Here is an 18,943-nt window from a genome sequence, read left to right on the forward strand (position 1 = left end):
GGGGTTTATTAATGTTTCAGGGTTTATTAGGGTTTCTGGGGTTTATTAATGTTTCAGGGTTTATTAATGTTTCCGGGGTTTATTAATGTTTCAGGGTTTATTAAGGTTTCTGGGCTTTATTAATGTTTCAGGGATTTTTTAATGTTTCAGGGATTTATTAATGTTTCCGGGGTTTATTAATGTTTCAGGGTTTATTAAGGTTTCTGGGCTTTATTATTGTTTCAGGGATTTTTTAATGTTTCAGGGGTTTATTAATGTTTCAGGGTTTATTACGGTTTCTGGGGTTTATTAGTGTTTCAGGGGATTATTAATGTTTCAGGGGTTTATTAATGTTTCAGGGGTTTATTAGGGTTTCTGGGGTTTATTAATGTTTCAGGGGTTTATTAATGTTTCCGGGGTTTATTAATGTTTTAGGGTTTATTAATGTTTTAGGGGTTTATTAATGTTTTAGGGTTTATTAGGGTTTCAGGTGTTTATTAATGTTTCAGGGGTTTATTAATGTTTCAGGGATTTATTAATGTTTCCGGTGTTTATTAACGTTTCTGGGTTTATTAATGTTTCAGGGGTTTATTAATGTTTCCGGGGTTTATTAATGTTTTAGGGTTTATTAGGGTTTCTGTGGTTTATTAATGTTTCAGGGGTTTATTAATGTTTCCGGAGTTTATTAATGTTTCAAGGGTTTATTAGGGTTTCTGGGGTTTATTAATGTTTCATGGGTTTATTAATGTTTTTGGGTTTATTAATGTTTTAGGGGTTTATTAATGTTTCAGGGGTTTATTAATGTTTCCGGGGTTTATTAATGTTTCAGGGTTTATTAGGGTTTCTGGGTTTATTAATGTTTCAGGGGTTTATTAATGTTTCAGGGGTTTATTAATGTTTCCGGGGTTTATTAATGTTTCAGGGTTTATTAGGGTTTCTGGGGTTTATTAATGTTTCAGGGGTTTATTAATGTTTCAGGGGTTTATTAATGTTTCCGGGGTTTATTAATGTTTCAGGGTTTATTAGGGTTTCTGGGGTTTATTAATGTTTCAGGGGTTTATTAATGTTTCAGGGGTTTATTAATGTTTCCGGGGTTTATTAATGTTTCAGGGTTTATTAGGGTTTCTGGGGTTTATTAATGTTTCAGGGGTTTATTAATGTTTCAGGGGTTTATTAATGTTTCCGGGGTTTATTAATGTTTCAGGGTTTATTAGGGTTTCTGGGGTTTATTAATGTTTCAGGGGTTTATTAATGTTTCAGGGGTTTATTAATGTTTCCGGGGTTTATTAATGTTTCAGGGTTTATTAGGGTTTCTGGGGTTTATTAATGTTTCAGGGGTTTATTAATGTTTCAGGGGTTTATTAATGTTTCCGGGGTTTATTAATGTTTCAGGGTTTATTAGGGTTTCTGGGGTTTATTAATGTTTCAGGGGTTTATTAATGTTTCAGGGGTTTATTAATGTTTCCGGGGTTTATTAATGTTTCAGGGTTTATTAGGGTTTCTGGGGTTTATTAATGTTTCAGGGGTTTATTAATGTTTCAGGGGTTTATTAATGTTTCCGGGGTTTATTAATGTTTCAGGGTTTATTAGGGTTTCTGGGGTTTATTAATGTTTCAGGGGTTTATTAATGTTTCAGGGGTTTATTAATGTTTCCGGGGTTTATTAATGTTTCAGGGTTTATTAGGGTTTCTGGGGTTTATTAATGTTTCAGGGGTTTATTAATGTTTCAGGGGTTTATTAATGTTTCCGGGGTTTATTAATGTTTCAGGGTTTATTAGGGTTTCTGGGGTTTATTAATGTTTCAGGGGTTTATTAATGTTTCAGGGGTTTATTAATGTTTCCGGGGTTTATTAATGTTTCAGGGTTTATTAGGGTTTCTGGGGTTTATTAATGTTTCAGGGGTTTATTAATGTTTCAGGGGTTTATTAATGTTTCCGGGGTTTATTAATGTTTCAGGGTTTATTAGGGTTTCTGGGGTTTATTAATGTTTCAGGGGTTTATTAATGTTTCAGGGGTTTATTAATGTTTCCGGGGTTTATTAATGTTTCAGGGTTTATTAGGGTTTCTGGGGTTTATTAATGTTTCAGGGGTTTATTAATGTTTCAGGGGTTTATTAATGTTTCCGGGGTTTATTAATGTTTCAGGGTTTATTAGGGTTTCTGGGGTTTATTAATGTTTCAGGGGTTTATTAATGTTTCAGGGGTTTATTAATGTTTCCGGGGTTTATTAATGTTTCAGGGTTTATTAGGGTTTCTGGGGTTTATTAATGTTTCAGGGGTTTATTAATGTTTCAGGGGTTTATTAATGTTTCCGGGGTTTATTAATGTTTCAGGGTTTATTAGGGTTTCTGGGGTTTATTAATGTTTCAGGGGTTTATTAATGTTTCAGGGGTTTATTAATGTTTCCGGGGTTTATTAATGTTTCAGGGTTTATTAGGGTTTCTGGGGTTTATTAATGTTTCAGGGGTTTATTAATGTTTCAGGGGTTTATTAATGTTTCCGGGGTTTATTAATGTTTCAGGGTTTATTAGGGTTTCTGGGGTTTATTAATGTTTCAGGGGTTTATTAATGTTTCAGGGGTTTATTAATGTTTCCGGGGTTTATTAATGTTTCAGGGTTTATTAGGGTTTCTGGGGTTTATTAATGTTTCAGGGGTTTATTAATGTTTCAGGGGTTTATTAATGTTTCCGGGGTTTATTAATGTTTCAGGGTTTATTAGGGTTTCTGGGGTTTATTAATGTTTCAGGGGTTTATTAATGTTTCAGGGGTTTATTAATGTTTCCGGGGTTTATTAATGTTTCAGGGTTTATTAGGGTTTCTGGGGTTTATTAATGTTTCAGGGGTTTATTAATGTTTCAGGGGTTTATTAATGTTTCCGGGGTTTATTAATGTTTCAGGGTTTATTAGGGTTTCTGGGGTTTATTAATGTTTCAGGGGTTTATTAATGTTTCAGGGGTTTATTAATGTTTCCGGGGTTTATTAATGTTTCAGGGTTTATTAGGGTTTCTGGGGTTTATTAATGTTTCAGGGGTTTATTAATGTTTCAGGGGTTTATTAATGTTTCCGGGGTTTATTAATGTTTCAGGGTTTATTAGGGTTTCTGGGGTTTATTAATGTTTCAGGGGTTTATTAATGTTTCAGGGGTTTATTAATGTTTCCGGGGTTTATTAATGTTTCAGGGTTTATTAGGGTTTCTGGGGTTTATTAATGTTTCAGGGGTTTATTAATGTTTCAGGGGTTTATTAATGTTTCCGGGGTTTATTAATGTTTCAGGGTTTATTAGGGTTTCTGGGGTTTATTAATGTTTCAGGGGTTTATTAATGTTTCAGGGGTTTATTAATGTTTCCGGGGTTTATTAATGTTTCAGGGTTTATTAGGGTTTCTGGGGTTTATTAATGTTTCAGGGGTTTATTAATGTTTCAGGGGTTTATTAATGTTTCCGGGGTTTATTAATGTTTCAGGGTTTATTAGGGTTTCTGGGGTTTATTAATGTTTCAGGGGTTTATTAATGTTTCAGGGGTTTATTAATGTTTCCGGGGTTTATTAATGTTTCAGGGTTTATTAGGGTTTCTGGGGTTTATTAATGTTTCAGGGGTTTATTAATGTTTCAGGGGTTTATTAATGTTTCCGGGGTTTATTAATGTTTCAGGGTTTATTAGGGTTTCTGGGGTTTATTAATGTTTCAGGGGTTTATTAATGTTTCAGGGGTTTATTAATGTTTCCGGGGTTTATTAATGTTTCAGGGTTTATTAGGGTTTCTGGGGTTTATTAATGTTTCAGGGGTTTATTAATGTTTCAGGGGTTTATTAATGTTTCCGGGGTTTATTAATGTTTCAGGGTTTATTAGGGTTTCTGGGGTTTATTAATGTTTCAGGGGTTTATTAATGTTTCCGGGGTTTATTAGGGTTTCAGGGGTTTATTAATGTTTCCGGGGTTTATTAATGTTTCAGAGTTTATTAGGGTTTCTGGGGTTTATTAGGGTTTCAGGGGTTTATTAATGTTTCAGGGGTTTATTAAAGTTTCTGGGGTTTATTAATGTTTCAGAGTTTATTAGGGTTTCTGAGGTTTATTAATGTTTCAAGGGTTTATTAATGTTTTCGGGGTTTATTAATGTTTCCGGAGTTTATTAATGTTTCTGATGTTTATTAATGTTTCCGTGGTTTATTAATGTTGCCATACCCCAACCCCACAACCCCTAACCCCACAAACCCCCAACCACCCAACCCCCAAGCCCCCAACACCCCAACCCCCAACCACCAACCACCAACCACCCAACCCCAACCACCAACCACCCAACCCCCAACCACCAACCACCCAACCCCCGAGCCCCGAGACCCGAGCTCGGGCCTAGAGTCTTGGATCCCGGGTCCGGGGTCTAGGGTCTCGATGCTCGGGTCTCGAGGCTCGGGTCTCGGGTCTCGGGGTTTGGGGTCTCGGGTCTAGAGTCTAGGGTCTTTGGTCTCGGGGTTCGGGGTCTGGGGTTCGGTGTCTGGGTCTCGGGGATCGGGTTCCGGGTCTCTATTCTCGAGGCTCGGGTCTCGGGGCTCGGTTCTCCAGGCTCGGGGCTCGGGTCTCGTATCTTGGGCTTCGGGCTTCGGGTTCGGGGTTCGGGGTTAGGTGTCCGGGGTTTGGGGTTTGGGTTCGGGGTTTTGGGACTCGGGTCTCGGGCTTCGGGCTTGGGTCTCGGGTCTTGGGTCTTGGGTCTCGGGGCTCGGGTTCTCGGGGTCTCTAGCTTTGGGGTTCGGGGTTCAGGGTTCGGGGTTTGGGTTTTGGGCTTCGGGCTAGGGTCTCGGGGTCTCGGGGTTTGGGTCTAGGGTTTCGGGTCTTGGGTATCGGGTATAGGGTCTAGGGTCTTGGGTCTTGGGTCTCGGGGCTCGGGTCTCGATTCTCGGGTTTGGGGCTCGGGGCTCGGGGCTCGGGTCTCGGTTCTAGGGTCTAAGGTTTAGGGTCTAGGGTCTCGTGTCTCGGGGTTCGGGGTTCGGGTCTAGGGTCTAGGGTCTCGGGTATCAGGTCTCGATTCTCGGGTCTCGGGCAAATACAATACTTTTACATTTTGATTTAAAATACAATACTTGTGTGAGACCGTCTCACCATGAGTCGGGTCGGGTCAAGATGCAAATGTAACACTTATATGCTCAAATGTAATACTAATCAGGAATAAAATTTTTGTTACTTAGAAGGGTAAATGTAATACTTTTAAGGGAAAATACAATACTTTTACATTTCGATTTAAAAGTATTATATTTGCCCTTAGAAGTAATGGGCACTTGTCAACATTACTTATTATGAAAAATGTATTCCTTTTTCTCTAATAAGTAACAAAAATTATATTATTGATTAGTGTTATATTTGAGCATATAAGTATGACATTTGCACATATAAGTATGACATTTTCATGGTGTTTTGACCCGACCCGACATATCTCACGAATAAGGATCCGTGAGACGGTCTCACACAAGTGTGACCCATTCTAAAATTGTGAATTGCCCCGGATCCATAGCATATATTCCTTCGGCATGGTTTGATAATTTTTTGGGCTGTTAAGATGGAAGGAAATAATGTGAATGGCGTGTGGGTTGAGGTGTATTAGGTTGGGCTGATTTGATGATAAATGTTTGGGAATTAAAATAGGCTGGGCCGTATGGTCTGTGTTGTTTTAAAATGAGGCTGAATGGGTTTGAAAAGGAATATTAAGTGTGGTTGGGATTAATGGCTGGGCTGCATGTAAAATTTATGGTTGGGCTAGAGACGACATTTTTAAAAAAAAATACGGAGTTAAAAAATTCAAGAATCTACTTATATTTTCGAAAGTATAAACATTTATCAAATTTTCTTAATTTTATCATTTATAAAAACATCTTATTATGCGTACTATCGGCCAACAGCCAAGTATCGGATCGCTCTCTGAAATAAGGAGTATACTTCTATTACTGGTATGTTTTTCCTCCTTTCAAGCCACGATTCTCATTCTGTAGTAGCAGTGCAGAAAATGGAAGAGAAAACCAGAACTTGAAAACAGGGTTTCTTTTTCATTGATCCTGAAAAATTCACAATCATCGTACAGCTATAATAATATTTCACAAATCACAATCACATTTTGTTCGATATATTGTAGCTAAATCAGGCAACTGGATTATTCAACCAACCGACAGAAGAGAAGGATGCACAATCGATGAACGGAGCTCCTCTCTGAAGAGATCTAATAGATGTCGGGTGGAGGTGTCGCCCCGACCACCCCCGCCGCTCCTTCCCAAACACTGGGCGGGCATTCTCGCTGTGGGTGGGTTCTGGGCCCCTCGTTGGACAAGATAATCAAGAACGTTGCCTGGAGGAAACACTCCCAGCTGGTGGCTGCCTGCAAGTCCGCTCTCGACAAGCTCGATTCTCTAGTCGATGACCCCCTCGATCCCGCTTCCTGCTCCCCTCTCTACGGCCTCTCACCCTCTGACGCTGATTTCGTCTTGCAGCCCCTCATCCTTGCCCTCGACTCTGCCTCCCCAAAGGTCGTCGAGCCCGCACTCGACTGCACCTTCCGTTTGTTTTCTTTTGGCCTTATCCGCTGCGAGATCGAGATTGGAACCTCCCCTTCCCATATTTTCCGCATCATTGATTCCGTCTGCAAATGTGGCGCTCTAGATGACGAGGCTGTCGAGCTTGCCCTTCTTCGCGTCCTCCTCTCTGCCGTTCGATCCCCCTACGTCCTTATTAGGGGCGATTGCCTGGTGCACATTGTGAGGTCTTGTTATAATGTCTATCTCGGTGGCTTGAATGGCACCAATCAGATCTGCGCCAAGTCTGTCTTAGCTCAGATGATGATCCTTGTTTTCACTAGAGTTGAGGAAAATTCCATGACCGTCCACTTCAAGACTATTTCTGTAGCTGAACTCTTGGAGTTCACGGATAGAAATTTGAACGAGGGCAGTTCTATTCAGTTCGCTCAAGATTTTATCAATGAGATTGTGGACGCCAAAGCTAAGGAAATACTTCCTGATTCCAAACTGTCATTGTTATTGGAGAATGGGAACATTCAAAGCAAAAGTGAAATTGTTGATGATGATGAATCGAGGGAAGGGGTTGACCTGGGTATCTACAGCAAGATCCGAGAGGATGGTTTTATGCTTTTCAAGAATTTATGTAAATTGTCTATGAAGTTTTCATCACCAGAGCACAGTGATGATCAAATTTTGTTAAGAGGGAAAATACTTTCATTGGAGCTCCTCAAGGTTGTCATGGATAATGCAGGCCCCATCTGGCGCTCTAGTGAGAGGCTAGTATTGAATTTCTCTCAACTGTTGCTTCAACCTAACTTGTCTATGCATATAAAATGCAGCACATGGTCATTTATCCCTTTCATATTGCCAGTTCAACTGTCTTGCTGTTTTTTTGTTTACATAATGTTCTATGTTGTGTAAAATGTTGAGCTCTTTTACTTGATCTTTTTGCCAGATGATTAGACCATCAGGTTTGGATGGCAAAATCCTGTTAATTCAGCTACACTATATACATAGTAGTATGAAGAGCAATCTCTTTAGCTAATTGGAAATTTAATTTCCTTTCCTGCCAATGCATTCTTAAAATCTTGTCCTGGTATACATCAACTCAAATGTGGCAGACACTCTGTTATCAATGATACATACATAAGCCTATTTCATTGTAGTGTTAGGATCAGAGGTTTACAAAATGATGGAAGGGAATAGAGAATGGAATTTGAATTAATTGAGAAACTGTGGTATATTTTATAGTCTCATGCAACTTTCTTGGGTTATTGTAGATGAATATTTGATTGCAATTATTGAGAGGGGCATACTAGAGACAAGTATAGGAAGGTTAATATGGTTATAGAAAATTTTCAGTACATTTTGGTTATCATGAGCTAGAGATGTCATTTATTTATAGTTATATAATTGTCAATTACCCATGGGTATTTTGTCAGTTTTTGTTTCATTTGAAATCCCAGTCATCTTTGGGAATTATACTTTAATATTTCCCTACTTTGTGTTTTTCATCTTTCAATAGTTATTCTTACTAGAAGGTACTTATGGCCAAAGTATACCTTAGTAGATCATATGTTTCTTCAAGATCTGACATGTTTTCTCTTTACACAGGTTTCTAAATGCTATCAAGCAGTTTCTTTGCTTATCATTGTTGAAGAACAGCGCATTGTCTGTTATGACTATTTTTCAACTTCTTTGTTCAATTTTTGAAAATCTATTATCGAAATATAGATCTGGGTTAAAATCAGAAATTGGAATCTTCTTTCCTATGCTGATCCTACGTGTGCTGGAGAATGTTCTTCAGCCTAGTTTTTTACAGAAGATGACTGTTCTGAGTTTATTGGAGAAGATTTCTCAAGATCCTCAGATTATAATTGACATTTTTGTCAACTATGATTGTGATGTGGATGCTCCAAACATATTTGAAAGGTAACTCAAGTTTGTTATATTTAGGTTTCCAATTGTTTTATTATCACCTAGACATTGCACAATGGTGTTCCCACTATTTGTTATCTACTATCCTTTTTTGGCTCATTTCTTAATTGCTCATTTAGGACATGTTTGGTTAAGAAGCACATAGTGAAGGAGTTAACAATTCCTCAACTTTCATAATTCCATCATGGGTGTCAATCTGTCTGAGTTCAAAGCTCTTAAAGAATCAGTGAACAAGTTAAAGTAGTTAATGAATGTGAAATATTATGGAGCAAAATCTGGAGTGTTTCCAGGGGTGTAGTTAGTGTATTTTTTTCAGGAAAAGTGTCCCCATTTGTCTCCATCCTTAGATGTATATATATGTAATCAGTGTGTAGTGAATCAATAAGAGAAATATACAACATACTCTTATTTCAGAATGAAAAAGTACTGCATACGTCTCAAAGAATTGGGTGAAGACGATGATGAACTAAAGCAGTTGATAGCTAAATTCCTCAAAGACCAAGACAAAACACCAAAAACCGATACACCCACTTCTTTGAAAATTCAGCAAACAGGGTGATGTTACTTCACTCAACGTGGATGATTCATCCTTCACAATCATTATTGATTGCCCATGTTTTGATATTGCGCCTATTCAAGCCAATGTTTCGGCTGATCAACACGGAGGGCTGCTAATTTTCCAGAAATTAACAATATGTCCTTTCTAGAAACTGTCCAGGGTTATTTTGCCACTCTACAGCCCCATATCGTTCCGTGATTGTGCCATATGGTAGTGGTCACTGGTTAGTCTTCATCTACGGGATCTCTCCCATCTTCTAACGCTGTGCCTCTAAATAACTCACCCAAGGATGTCCAGTAATTTGTAATGAGGTAGGTTTAATGCCCCAACATAAACAAGAAATTACTTTCAACTCCTTTTTTCCAACCTCTACCTCATGCCTCTTCTTCTCCTTTGGCTATTGTCTTTTCCTCTGAATTTCTGAACATACTACTTTAGTACTTTTATGGTCCAAGAAGGGGGGTATCGCCTTGGAGTAATATGGCAGTCTATGTTGCCAATACATGGGGAAAAGAGGGTTCCTGTTGGTGACTGTATATGACAGAGTTGTTAGTTTATGAAAATGGCTAGGTAGAGAGATGGCGACAGTGAGTACTGTACTAACTGGAACATGAACCTAGGACCTAGGGTCTTGGTTCAAGTTCCCCTACTTACTGAACTGGTATGTGTCTGCGTGTATATAGTCGTTGGAGCCAGGTGTTCTGGTTCCTCTGGAACCTGCAGTTTGGAAGTGGAACTAAACTGCAGTTATGCCTTAGTGGGGATAATAATATGGATCTAAATTTGCGTAACTATGTTTAGTTGTTTTACGCAGATTTTTAATGGCCATTTAGGTCAAAGTTTTGAAGTAATGTAAATATATTGTCAGGCATGTTTGGTCCGTATATAATGCTTTATTATTTTTTTAAAAGATGAAAGTCTGATTGCATAGTGTCCAGGCTTTGACAGTTGCTTTATCCCACCCTGGATTCTTCCCTCTGATTTTTCTCCTTCCTTTTGAATTAAAGCACTTGATGCAGATAACTCGCTATTCCGTTCCTCCACTTTGTTACTACTGCTGCCTCATGGTGGTCGCCTTCACCATGTAGTCCATGCACATTTTACGCAGCTGATGACCGTTATCTGTATATGCTTATCTCAATTCTGACATATCTGTATGCTGGTCTGACACTGCTGTACCACAGCAATGTTGATTTCGACTCAAATTTCACTCTACTTATGTGAATAATGTGATACATGCTGGGGCAATGATTATTTAGGAAGTCTTATTTTATTACCTTTACATTACATAGTTTAGATATTAAGAAATTACTAAATAGTTATTTAACTTATTACTCTTAGTCTTCGAATTAGTTTAGGTAGTTTAATTATTTGGAAACTACCAAGTAAGTAATCATTCTTAGTTTAGCAATCTTTGTAATCAGCCCTATAAAAGGGACAATTTAGAAAATGGGAAGCAGAAATTCAAACCCAAAAAGGGTCTAAGGGAAGTTTTGGGTCTCAACTCTCAAGCAAACCCAATGTTTTCTTCTTTTCCTTTTCAAACTACTTTTCTTTGTTCTTTTCTTTTGTGTTTCTTGCTGTGATGGGAGCATATAACATTATGCTCAACCTCATGGCTTATTTTGGTTCACCTTCATGCTAGGGTTCGAATCTTCGGGAGAGGGCCCATGCCTATGTGGGTAGGATTGTAGGAACCAAGTGGCAAATGGGGTTTTTTGTAGCTGCCAGGCACAAAGCAGCTGGTGGGGACCCATATTAGCATAACACCCAAGCCCCTCTGTGGGTTGGCATTTCTTTCAGGAAAACTCTCACAGTTTTCAAACTTCAGTTTGAACTTTTGGGTTCAATTTCAACTTTGCAGATTCAGTCTTGACAGATAGAATTGCCTGATCCTTACCTCTTCCCTATTCCTCCAAGTATCCAGTATTCCAGCGTCATTGACATGTTAATAATATTTCTGCTTGTAAAGATCTTACTCTCTCTGATTGTTTGATCTTATTCAGAAAAAGTGCACTGGTTCATACTTTGCTGTCTTTGTGACATTCAGTTATTCAGTTATTCAGTTATTCTTCTTTCTTTAAATTGTTTTAAAATACTGTTCATTTCTATATATTTGCAGAACTGTCAATGGCCTCCTCAAAACTGCATTGGGTCCACCTCCTGGTTCCACTACCTCTTTGTCCCCGGCTCAAGATATGACATTTCGGCTTGAATCAGTGAAGTGCTTAGTCAGAATAATAAACTCCATGGGTGCATGGATGGATCAACAACTGAAGGTAGGGGAATCCAATCCAGTAAAGTTCTCTGATAGTGAAAGTAAGATGGAAAATATTACTCCACATAGTGAAGAGGGGAACCTGGCTGACTTTGAGCTGCATTTAGAGGCGAGTTCTGAATTCTCTAATGCTGTTACCTTGGAGCAGAGGCGAGCTTATAAACTGGAAATACAGGTTAATTAATAGTATTCTTAAAGTGATAATTGAGGGGTGGTTTTGTAACTTCTTTTTTTTTTAAATTTATTTATGTTTATTTATTTATAATAAATGTTCTGAAAAAAAGAATGTTGTTTTGTTAAAAGAGAATCTAAACATGTTAACATCTAGGGTTTCGTGTTTTGTTTGTAATGTAACAGGTAGTAAAATGGGAGTTGTTCACAAGGGTGAGTGGGGTGATTAGTTGAGTTCTTGGGTAATGGTTAACGTGAAATGTATTCATAAAGTAATGTTACAGCGTCAAAGGATGGTCTAGGGTGGGTTGAGATAACTTGGATGCGGGTTGGTAAAAAAAGTGGGCTGAGGTGTTAGGGGTATGGGTAAGGGTGAAGGAGGTGGGGTGGGCCGGTGGGGTGGGGGTGAGGTAGGGGGTTGTTATATGCGTACAGATTCTGTTGTTTTTGTCAAACAGATTTTGAAAAAAAAAAAAAAAAATTGTTACCAAACAGCCCCTTAATTGTTTTTTATTGTTTCATTCATAGTTCATGTAGTTATCCCCTTTCTTTGCAAACATGGTTGCAGAAAGGTGTATCTCTGTTCAACAGAAAACCTTCAAAAGGGATCGACTTCTTAATGAATAACAAAAAGATTGGTAATTCCCCTGAAGAAGTAGCTTCATTCCTGAAGAACACTTCTGGACTAAATGCTACTATGATTGGTGACTATTTGGGTGAGAGGGAAGAGTTCCCTTTGAAGGTTATGCATGCATATGTTGATTCATTTAATTTTGAGCAAATGGATTTTGGTGAAGCAATCAGATATTTTCTACGAGGTTTTAGACTACCTGGTGAAGCTCAGAAAATCGATCGTATAATGGAAAAATTTGCTGAGCGCTACTGTAAATGCAATCCAAATTCTTTTACAAGTGCAGAGACAGCTTATGTCCTTGCTTACTCTGTGATTATGCTCAACACTGATGCACACAATAACATGGTGAAGGATAAGGTGAGCTTGTTGAAACTGTTGACTTCCTCTTTACAAAGTTGTTATTACCATTGTTCCTATTAATCAATTCATTGCAAAGCTCTTGAGAGTGGTGCTCAAAAGGGGGAGGGGGTAATCTGTCCATGAATAATTCACCTTGGTTTTTATGCTTTACAAAATAGTGATGCATTGGAGGCCAAAGGGCAGCCTTTTCAACCACGTAATTATGTCTTTTCATTGTCCTGAATTTCATTATTATATTACAAACCTGGAAACTCTTAATATATATTTTTTGGTAGTTGTAGGATAAATTTTGGGCTCACTTCTGACTTGTCTCTACTGGTTTTGCCTTCTAGATGACTAAAGCTGATTTCATCAGGAATAATCGTGGAATTGACAATGGCAAAGACTTACCTGAAGATTACTTGGGTTCCCTGTACGACCAAATTGTGAAAAATGAAATAAAGATGAATGCAGATTCTTCTGCACAACAAAGCAAACAGGGGAACAGCCTGAATAAGCTTTTAGGCTTGGAAGGTATACTAAATCTAGTGTGGAAGCAGACGGAAGAAAAGCCATTGGGCACAAATGGAGATCTTATAAGGCATATACAAGAGCAGTTCAAAGCTAAATCTGCAAAATCAGAGTAAGATAAGATTTTACAGGTTTATTCTGAAATGTTTATCTAGCAAACCAAAATTTTCTAATGGAAATTTCCATGTGATAGGAGAATGATTCTCTCATGCTACCTTTTTTCCCTCAAATTTTGAACACTATTTCTATCTCTATGTCCTTATAAAAAAATAAGTTTATTTCATTTTTTTTTCCTGAAAATGCTTCTCAAATGAATAACAGTGTTGGAACTTAAGTTTCTCTTCCTTTGCAGGTCAATTTTTTATACTGTTGCCAATCCAGCAATATTGAGGTTCATGGTTGAAGTTTGCTGGGGCCCAATGCTTGCTGCATTCAGTGTAACGCTGGACCAGAGTGATGACAAGACAGCTACTGCTCTGTGCTTGCAGGGCTTCCGACATGCGGTCCATGTTACAGCATTCATGGGTATGCAGACGCAGAGAGATGCTTTTGTCACCACCGTTGCTAAATTCACTTATCTCCATTGTGCTGCAGATATGAAACAAAAGAATGTTGATGCTGTGAAAGTAATTTCTGTTTCCCTTTATTTATTTTTATTTTTGGAGGACTTCATAGATTGGTCATTTCACATTAAGATTTGGGGACATTCATTTTCTCCAATTGTGATCTAAATGTTCCAACCCTAAACATTTGTAAATGCTTGCCTGTTAAATTCACAGAAATTCTTTTTTCCCTTTAAACTAAGAAAATATAGGCGAGCTTAGGTAACAAAGGAGACCTTTCCACTAAGGTCTAAAACATAGCTGAGCAAGTAATTTAGATTTGTGAAAGCTTAATAAATTAGCCTGTAATTAAGAATTAAATCCCTTCTACACTACTAACTACTCAATTTTTTGTCAAGCATTTCAATTATTTGGCAGTTGTAACTAGTGCTTTGCTTTGTAGGCAATAATATCCATTGCCATTGAGGATGGTAATTTTCTTCAAGAATCTTGGGAGCATATTTTAACTTGTCTATCCAGATTTGAGCATTTGCAACTGTTGGGGGAGGGGGCACCATCTGATGCATCCTTTCTTACAACCGCAACTGCTGAAACTGAAGAAAAAGCTTTGAAGTCAGCAAGCTTTCCTTCTCTGAAGAGAAAAGGAACCCTTCAAAATCCAGCTGTTGCTGCAGTTGTCCGGGGGGGCTCATATGATAGCACCAGGCATGGAGTTAACTCTCCAGTGCTGGTGTCTCCAGAGCAAATAAACAACTTCATTTCCAACTTGAATCTGCTTGATCAGATTGGGAATTTTGAGCTTAACCACATCTTTGCTCATAGCCAAAGATTAAACAGTGAGGCAATAGTGGCTTTTGTGAGAGCTCTTTGCAAAGTGTCCATGTCAGAATTACAATCTCCAACAGATCCTCGTGTATTTAGCCTTACAAAAATTGTTGAAGTTGCGTAAGATTCTTTCCTTGAATTTATCAAATATTGTCTCTAAGCCTTCTGTATGCTGAAACACTCTAAAAGTTGATGGGATGAATGGTACCAATCTATTTACTTTATTTTATTTTATTTTTTAATTTTGCAGGCACTATAATATGAATCGTATTAGATTAGTATGGTCTCGCATATGGAGTGTTCTTTCCAATTTCTTTGTGGCTGTTGGTCTGTCAGAAAATCTTTCTGTTGCAATTTTTGTCATGGATTCACTTCGGCAACTTGCTATGAAATTCCTTGAGCGAGAAGAGCTGGCAAACTATAATTTCCAAAATGAATTTTTGCGACCCTTTGTGATTGTTATGCAGAAAAGCAGCTCTGCTGAAATCAGGGAGTTAATTGTTCGGTGCATCTCTCAAATGGTCCTTAGCCGTGTCAACCATGTAAAATCTGGATGGAAGAGTGTTTTTATGGTAACCATTCATTTTAAGAGAAGTTAAGATTATTAATAAAATCTGTGTTATTTGAATATTTTTGGGTGTGTATTTCAAATTCATGGTGTTTTGTTTATGTAGTTTCTTAATGAACCTTTTTTTTATTAGAAACTGTTCTTCATGAAAATTCTGTGTTGTCTAATAAATTTATTATTCCCAATATTTTGGGTTAGAGGGGTTAATTTAGATGAAGGTTGTGCATTGATTTAGATGAAGGTTGTGCCATTAAAGACAGCATGTAATTTTTCCACATCCACATGTAAGTTTTTTCCTTTAAGTTTACCAAGAGAAATTTGTGTTGAATAGGTGAGGACCCTGAGGTTTAGATAACCTTTTGCTTTTAAGTCATTTCAAATTGTTCAATCCCTTATTCTTGAATTTGCTTGGTTATTTGATTTCTTTAGACGTTAGACTTAATGCCATGACCCATGTAAATGTCTCACTTCACTCATGCATCCCACTTTTCAGGTTTTTACGGCTGCTGCTACTGATGAAAGGAAGAACATAGTGCTACTGGCTTTTGAAACCATGGAAAAGATTGTACGAGAATATTTTCCTTACATAACTGAGACAGAAACTGTAACTTTCACTGATTGTGTTAGATGCCTCATTGCATTCACAAACAGTAGATTTAACAGTGATGTTAGCCTCAACGCAATTGCTTTTCTCCGTTTCTGTGCTGTCAAACTTGCAGATGGAGGACTTGTTTGCAATGAGAAAACCAAAGACAACAATTTTTCGATTCCAGCAGCAAATGACAATGCTTCAGATGTAAAATGCTTCACAGATGAAGATGATCACATGTCTTTCTGGCATCCTTTGCTCACAGGTAGCATTGTTAGAATCTCCTCATGCATTCTTGCTCTTTTTTTGGGGTCTGGGTAAGATATTGGCTTTGTGATTCTACTGACTATGCCTCACAATTAAGGTTTCTGAGGTCATACTTTTGTTGTTTTCAGGATTATCAGGTCTGACATCAGATCCTCGGTCAGCTATTCGGAAGAGTGCTCTGGAGGTTCTCTTTAATATTTTAAAGGACCATGGCCATCTCTTCTCTCAATTGTTTTGGGTTAATGTTTTCAATTCTGTTATCTTCCCAATATTTAGTTCTGCACGTGATAAAACTGAATCAGAATTAAAGGATTACCAGTCTTCCCCAAGATCTGGATCTTCACAACCTGATGGACGGTTGTGGGACTCTGAAACTTCTACAGTGGCAGCTCAATGCCTTGCTGATATATTTATTAGTTTCTATGATGTGGCTAGGTCTCAGCTGCCTGGTGTAATATCAATATTAGTGGGATTTATAAGAAGTCCTGGCCAGGGTCCTGCAAGTACTGGTGTATCTTCACTAATACATTTGGCTGGTGAATTGAGAGGCAGACTTTCAGAAGAGGAGTGGCAAGAGATCTTTCTTGCTTTGCAAGATGCTGCTGCTTCTAGTGTTCCCAATTTCTTAAAGCTTTTGCAAACAATGGACAACATTGAAATGCCTGATATTAGTGAGTCCAATAATGATATGGAAACATCATCTGAAGTTGGCTCGGTGAATGATGACTCTGAGGGCGAGAACCTGCAAACTGCTGGGTATGTAGTTTCAAGGATGAAAGGTCATATAGCTGCACAGCTACTCATTGTACAGGTATATTATTTCTATGCTCTCCTCCATTGTATATTAGGCACATTCTATAACTCCATAATTCATTTCAACAGATTATAGAACCCTGGATCTCTCCTCTCTCCTCCCTTTTATTTTATTTTAGTTGTTTGTGGATGGAAAAAGAAATTTCTCATTTTTATGGCACTGTGTAATCCAATGATGTGATTTGAGCAGTGTCTTCTTTTCTGCTCCAAATGTGATTTAAGGGTTGCACTGTTAAAACTTCTAGCATAATACTGTGTATAACTGGTTTTAGTCACAAAATATATCATGATTCGCAGACTGAATTCTCATTCCTTTTTTGATGAATTTTCATCATTATATAATGTTCATTTCCATTTAGATAATTATCATTGATTCATTATGATGTTTGTTTCATTTGAAGTAAATTTTTATTAAACCTTGTGGCAAGTTCTGAAAACAGATCCATTGCACATATTCTTTTATGAAATTCCTAGACATGTTTTTCGAGTGGGATGTGCTGAGAATATTGTTTAAATTGAGGGATTGAAGGCCTATCAGTGAACACGAAAGTTAAAATACATCAAAAAGCAAGAAGAAATATATTGGTTATATTTAAAAGAGTATAATGTTTAGAGATAGTCCATTTGATACTGATACACATGCTTACATAGGACTACATAATGGGCTAAACCTAGGGTTATGCTAGTGTTTCTATATTTCGATAAATATATTGTTCTTTATGTCCTTTGTCAATGTCAATTTGCAGGTAGCCAGTGATCTCTCTAAGATGCGCCGGCAGTCAATAAGTGCTGAGACTGTGACTATCCTTCTTGGGATTTATTCATCTATTTCTTCTCATGCTCACCAGTTAAATTCTGATGGAGTCCTAGAACTGAAGCTGCAGAGAGCATGCTCAATATTAGAGATCCCAGAACCACCATTATTGCACTTTGAAAATGAGTCCTATCAGAATTACATCAATTTCCTGCATGATTTGCTTGTTAATAATAGAAGATTGGGCAAAGAAAAGAATTTAGAACCTGAACTTGTGTCTGTATGTGAGAAAATTCTGCGAATATACTTGGATTGTGCTGGATTGAGCTCTGTACAGCAGCAAGCAGTCAACAAGCCAAAGCTTCACTGGATTCCCCCATTGGGTTCAGCCAAGAAGGAAGAATTAGCAGCTAGGACTCCTTTAGTTCTTTCTGTATTACATATTTTGAGTAGTTTGGAAGGCAATACTTTTAAAAAGTATGCTTCACAGTTGTTCCCATTGTTGGTAGATCTAGTCCGGAGTGAGCATAGCTCTGGAGAAGTTCAGCGAGTTCTTAGTGGCGTGTTTCAGTCATGCATAGGCCCAATAATAATGAATATATGATAATTGTTCATTGTCCAATGGAAGCATTTGAAATTTAGTAGCCTGAGGGCCAGCTACTAGACTGAAATTTTGTCAATTGATAGAGGCCATATTCTTGCTCATTATTGCTCTGGCTTTATAGGGTGTCAATTGTACTCATACCAAATGTGTTACCTGTCTTTTAAAAGTATTTTTTCAGCATACTTTGGTAAGTTTTTAAATTTCAAATTGTTAAATTGACCCCTTAAATTTAGAAATTGCAGGTGCATATTTTTCAAGAGCATAACTAAGCTCTGTTATTGCCTGTTCCATCATGCATGATTGTAGTATTCGAAAAAATTCGTTGGTAGGGTTTTCTTGGGCATCCGGTTCTCAAATATGGAAACAAACAAATTCTGATTCGCACAAAAATTGAGATATGGACATTTCAACCTAGTACAAGATTTCCAAGTTTTAAGCTCGTCTTGAAAAGGTAAGTGATATTCAGAAAAAATGTAATAAATACTCAAACTTGGGATTCAGATAAGTGCTTAGCGGTGATACTGGTTCGTTCATTGTAGCAAAATGCTTGCCACGAAGTAGTGCTTTTTCTCCAAGAGAAGTTAAAGTTGTGACATTGTGGTGCTTTTTCTCCAAGAGAACTAGAGAAGTCAAAGTTGTGGCAGTATGAGAGGCCCGACCCTTAATTGATTTAAACTTCACGATTTCAATTAATTAGATCCAATTTGATACAGATGTACTTCTTTTTGTCCAAGTCAATCTCTCTTTTATTACACGGTCTAGGAATATGATTGCCATAAACTTGTCCCTAGTCCCTTTCTATGTGATTTCGTGATTTTTTAATCTTCTAATCCTTCTTGTGTAATGACCTTAGATATTGCTTAATGAATTATACTATTTTCTTCTTCAAAAAAAAAAAAAAAAAAAAAAAAAAAAAGACGGGCAGGCGAGATAGGGAGACGAGAATATTACAGGCTGTCCATCAATGTAAAGGGAAATGTCACGTAGAGATGACAGTGCGACCGCTACATCTTACCCTCTCTTTCCTTTAAATTAATTCCC

General features: G+C 37.7%; 1 protein-coding gene across 2 annotated transcripts; it reads left to right on the forward strand.

Annotated features, from left to right (window-relative positions):
• The first annotated feature begins 5,830 nt into the window (after positions 1-5,830).
• Positions 5,831-18,084, forward strand: LOC116030310 (brefeldin A-inhibited guanine nucleotide-exchange protein 1). 2 transcript variants are annotated; one of them, XM_031272529.1, is made up of 12 exons: positions 5,831-5,911; positions 6,094-7,245; positions 8,084-8,401; positions 11,089-11,419; positions 11,984-12,406; positions 12,742-13,031; positions 13,272-13,545; positions 13,925-14,427; positions 14,558-14,879; positions 15,369-15,729; positions 15,860-16,542; positions 17,291-18,084. In XM_031272529.1, exons 2-12 carry the CDS (start codon positions 6,185-6,187, stop codon positions 17,900-17,902), a joined length of 5,178 nt encoding a protein of 1,725 aa, XP_031128389.1. In that variant the 5' UTR covers positions 5,831-5,911; positions 6,094-6,184; the 3' UTR covers positions 17,903-18,084. The 2 variants fall into 2 exon arrangements, with proteins under 2 accessions (XP_031128389.1, XP_031128388.1); XM_031272528.1 differs by lacking the exon at positions 5,831-5,911 and having other exon boundaries at positions 5,918-7,245.
• Positions 18,085-18,943: the final 859 nt, after the last annotated feature.

The sequence above is a fragment of the Ipomoea triloba genome, chromosome 9, assembly GCF_003576645.1.
Source record: "Ipomoea triloba cultivar NCNSP0323 chromosome 9, ASM357664v1".
NCBI lineage: Eukaryota > Viridiplantae > Streptophyta > Magnoliopsida > Solanales > Convolvulaceae > Ipomoea > Ipomoea triloba.

Excerpts from the sequence above, each read along its gene's own strand:
- LOC116030310 (XM_031272529.1), top strand. The coding sequence starts at position 6,185 with ATGTCGGGTGGAGGTGTCGCCCCGACCACCCCCGCCGCTCCTTCCCAA. Across the intron at positions 8,402-11,088 it reads GCTCCAAACATATTTGAAAG|AACTGTCAATGGCCTCCTCA; the intron begins GTAACTCAAGTT and ends ATATATTTGCAG. Across the intron at positions 16,543-17,290 it reads CACAGCTACTCATTGTACAG|GTAGCCAGTGATCTCTCTAA; the intron begins GTATATTATTTC and ends GTCAATTTGCAG.